The sequence below is a fragment of the Porites lutea genome, chromosome 9 (genome assembly GCF_958299795.1).
Source record: "Porites lutea chromosome 9, jaPorLute2.1, whole genome shotgun sequence".
Lineage (NCBI taxonomy): Eukaryota > Metazoa > Cnidaria > Anthozoa > Scleractinia > Poritidae > Porites > Porites lutea.
Window position 1 is genome coordinate 8,567,788 of NC_133209.1, and position 3,614 is coordinate 8,571,401.

The following is a 3,614-nucleotide window of genomic DNA, read 5'->3' on the forward strand; positions in this document are numbered from 1 at the left end:
CCACGTGATCTCTTATTAGCCAATGACAGAGTCGTCTTCAACCACATTTTTGTTGTAGATGACGCCTGGAGAGCTCAAGTTTGCGCTGTGCGTTGAAGCAGCCCTGAATCGCATCCCAGAGCCAGAGTACCGTCAGCTTGTAGTGGAGATGCTGATGGTGTTGTCGCTTGTTGTCGAGTATCATCCTGAACAGACTCTTGGCGACACTATTGATGTTGATGAATTAGTGTGGGAAGGCCATAACTTGTACCTCAACGATCAGGTCAGTGACATGATACACTTGTTATCGTTGGAAGCGCATCAGTTTTTAAGGAACATACATACCCAGCTTAAAGCTTTACGGTCTGAATGCACACTTTTGAGCAAACTTACTGTCGTTTGACCCCTCGTCTAATTGTAAGTTGTGTGCAAAATCATAAGGAATCTAAAGACTGGATTTTGCGTTAATTCTAAGTTCTATTTCAATCAGCCGTGTTGCCATGGCAGCGATCGAAATCTTAGTTTTACAAATATATTTTGTCCATGCAATATTTTGTACCTGCAACGAGACTTCAGTAACATCCCGATGAACGGCAACGATCCACAACCTATCAAACTTTGTTTTAACTTTGTTTATCCACCTTAAAACCAGTTATGTAAAAATCAAGTTTGCTTCGTGGAAACAGTTTACTTCTTCGGTGCATGTTGCAATGAACTTACATACACTGTTTACCTCAGAACTCCTTCTCATTTTCTTATCGGATCGTGTTTATTTTAACTGGTATACTATTGTCTTACTATTTCAGATAAACATTAAAGGTGATTCCACCATGTGCTGTGCTCGCCCTCCTAACGAAAAAATCAGTTGCGGCGGAGCTGCGGGGATTTGTCGTTACTTCTACGACACCGCGCCCAGTGGTCGCTTTGGGACAATGACTTACTTCTCCAGAGCTGTCGCCAAACGCGTCAGCTTCTTACCTCACCTGAATGAATGCGTCGTAGCCTAAAGTAGCGAGGCGCTCCAGTGGACAGACCTGAGGAGGAGGATCTTGAATGACCGATGCCAAACCAAACCGCTTTGATAGCTTGTGTTTTGGTTTTGAATTATTTTTATTTTTATTTTTACATTTTTGTTTTCAAGAGTATAAAAAATTTCGCTATAAACCTAGACACAAAAATTACTAGTAATTATCGAAATTAGGAGCCCCTTGTAGAGGCAGGTGTTCTACTAGTTACACAACGGTCTTAACATGGAAACGAGGCATAAGGGTCATTCTGTAGGCTGGGGTAAATTTCGATTAAAATAAGCTATTTTAGGCGAGTATCCTGCCGGCAGAATAAGGCATTTTCGAGCAGAATAACGCAAAATCCGTGAGGATAACGATAACATAACAGTTGCAGGAGAATTAAAAACTAGGTACTAAACAAGATTTAAGATCGTGATATTAAATTTACCCTTTTCGAATAAATGAGTGATATTTTACGTCAAGGTAAGGCGAACTAGAATGTTGCTATTAGACCTAAGCCAGTTGTAAATACATAAAGCCCGAAGGACGAAAATTTTTCGGTTACCACGCACAATTAGTTATCGACAGGATATATTACTAAGGAAAACAACGAAAAATAAATGTAATCTGTTAAGTTGAAAATAAGGACTAGGCTAACTCGTTAACCAAGCACCAGACGAGGTATATTATTAAACAGTTATTAGGGGCCGACCATTTAACTCTTGAGGGGAAGGGTGGGTGATTTCTGGTCATCAAGAATTTTTTTTCTAGCAATCTGGTGGGCAGGATATTTTTTTCTCTTTTTTCCCCATAAGCTTTCTATTACATTTGTCCTGCATGCAATTTTTTCTTCCGACAAGCGCGTGCAGGAAATTTTTTTTAAAAATCCCCCCCTCCCCTTCAAGACTTAAATGGTCGGCCCCTTAGATGCGATTTTTTGTGATATCCGGAACACAAAAACCGAATCTTATTGTTTTAGTATTAGAAGAAAGTAACGACAAACACATCGTCGCAAGGAATGCAGTTTGACATTAGTCTTGGAAATCATACATTGCGCGCACAACTTACAAGTTAGTCAGTTATCTGCTAGTAAATTACTGACTAACCTGTAGGTTGCGCCGATTTCCAAAATTAACTGTAGGTTCCTAGCCAATGAGAAGACAGCTAGTGAGTAGAGTGTATAATAACAAGTGTAAATAAATTAGGGCGCGTCGCTGGAAATCAACAAGTTCCATCTATCCGGGACTAATAGTTTTTTTTAACGTAATTTAAATAAATGTAGTTGCAGAAAACTTTAAGCAGCAGGGAGTTTTCTTCGGTGCCTGAGGACTTTATCAGTTCTAAAGAAGTGTTGTTAAATTATAAATTGTTATAAATTATGCGGAATAAAGTATGCCTTACATATATTGTTTCTATGGCCGCCTTTGATCAAATTTGTTGCCGGCGCACGGTCAGCGTGATAGCAAGTCCAGAAAGGACTCAAAAAGAGAAAATGGAGACACAGCTTTATTCGTTTGCACGTTTTCTTTGTTTGTGTTGTCGAGAACTCGCTATCGTGCTAAATTACTACGCTGTATGTATTGCTGGAAACTGGGTCAAAGTTCGTTCCCAGAACATTCCCATAGTGCACTGCGACACAGCACTGATGGCAGCTTTGGAGACAAGTATGTGACTCGATATCACGTGCAACCTCCAAATGGCCCCGTGAACGCACAGTTTTTTGAAGTACTCGTGCCAGAATACAATGTCGACGCCTTGAACTTGGCCACCAAAGTGGCACCGGTTCCCTGTGAGTACGTGTTCTGCTCTATAGTCCAGTCAAATTGTGGTTTAGCATCAAACTAATTGCAACAGAACTTTTTTCAACGCCATTTAATTGTTGGATGGCTATTTAACAACATACTAAAAATCCGCCAAAATCGGTTCGGTGAAGGATAAGAAAAATTGGAAATAAAGATTGTCAACTTTCACCACAGGAAACCCAATATCAGGAAGATCGCGAATTCAGACAACACATCTGATAATTGTGTTTTTTTTCCTCAAGAATTTTCGATACAACATCGCTAATGTATTTTGGGTAGTTTTGTTTTTAAAAAACGCCGACTAAATGTGTGAGGAACACCTGGGTCAATGTTTCGTCTTGAGGGATTTGCACAGGCTACCCAGCCACTCGTCTGTCTCCACATTCTGTTTTCCAAGCTTTAGTTTTTTTTCTATGACGGTATTTAAAAGGCAAATTATTAGTCAGTCTGTGTTAACATGGTTAAAATATTAGTAATTGTTTTATTTTTGCGCAATATCAGAAATGCAGTTCGTATTTTGGCAGTATCACAGGCTGGAAATTTTTTGATATATCCTGCAGCACGGATGCAAATCTAGTAGCTGACTGATTTGCATCCATGCTTCAAGATACGTGCGACTAAATGTGTGCAACCGACGATAGCTTTGTAACAGTAAAAACTGTTTAACCTGTTCCCATTTTCTGTAATCGAGTTTTGTGAGGTAGTTATGTTCAAACCTTGGACATAGTATGTGTGATCGAAATAAGGGACTTTTTTTTTCTCGCGACATGCGCAACCTCCTTTAGGATTATGACTCCGTGCTTTACAATGTGAGTGAATAAATATT

General features: G+C 39.6%; 1 protein-coding gene across 2 annotated transcripts in view; it reads left to right on the top strand.

Moving 5' to 3' along the window:
• The window catches only part of LOC140948800 (phosphorylase b kinase regulatory subunit alpha, liver isoform-like), a 43,684-nt gene extending 41,999 nt beyond the window's left edge, over window positions 1-1,685 (top strand). For both annotated transcript variants that reach the window (XM_073398067.1, XM_073398068.1), the window contains 2 exons: window positions 59-262; window positions 786-1,685. In XM_073398067.1, coding sequence (XP_073254168.1) covers window positions 59-262; window positions 786-986 — 405 coding nt within the window. In that variant the 3' untranslated portion in view covers window positions 987-1,685. The remainder of the gene's footprint in view (window positions 1-58; window positions 263-785) is intronic.
• The last annotated feature ends 1,929 nt before the right edge of the window (window positions 1,686-3,614 follow it).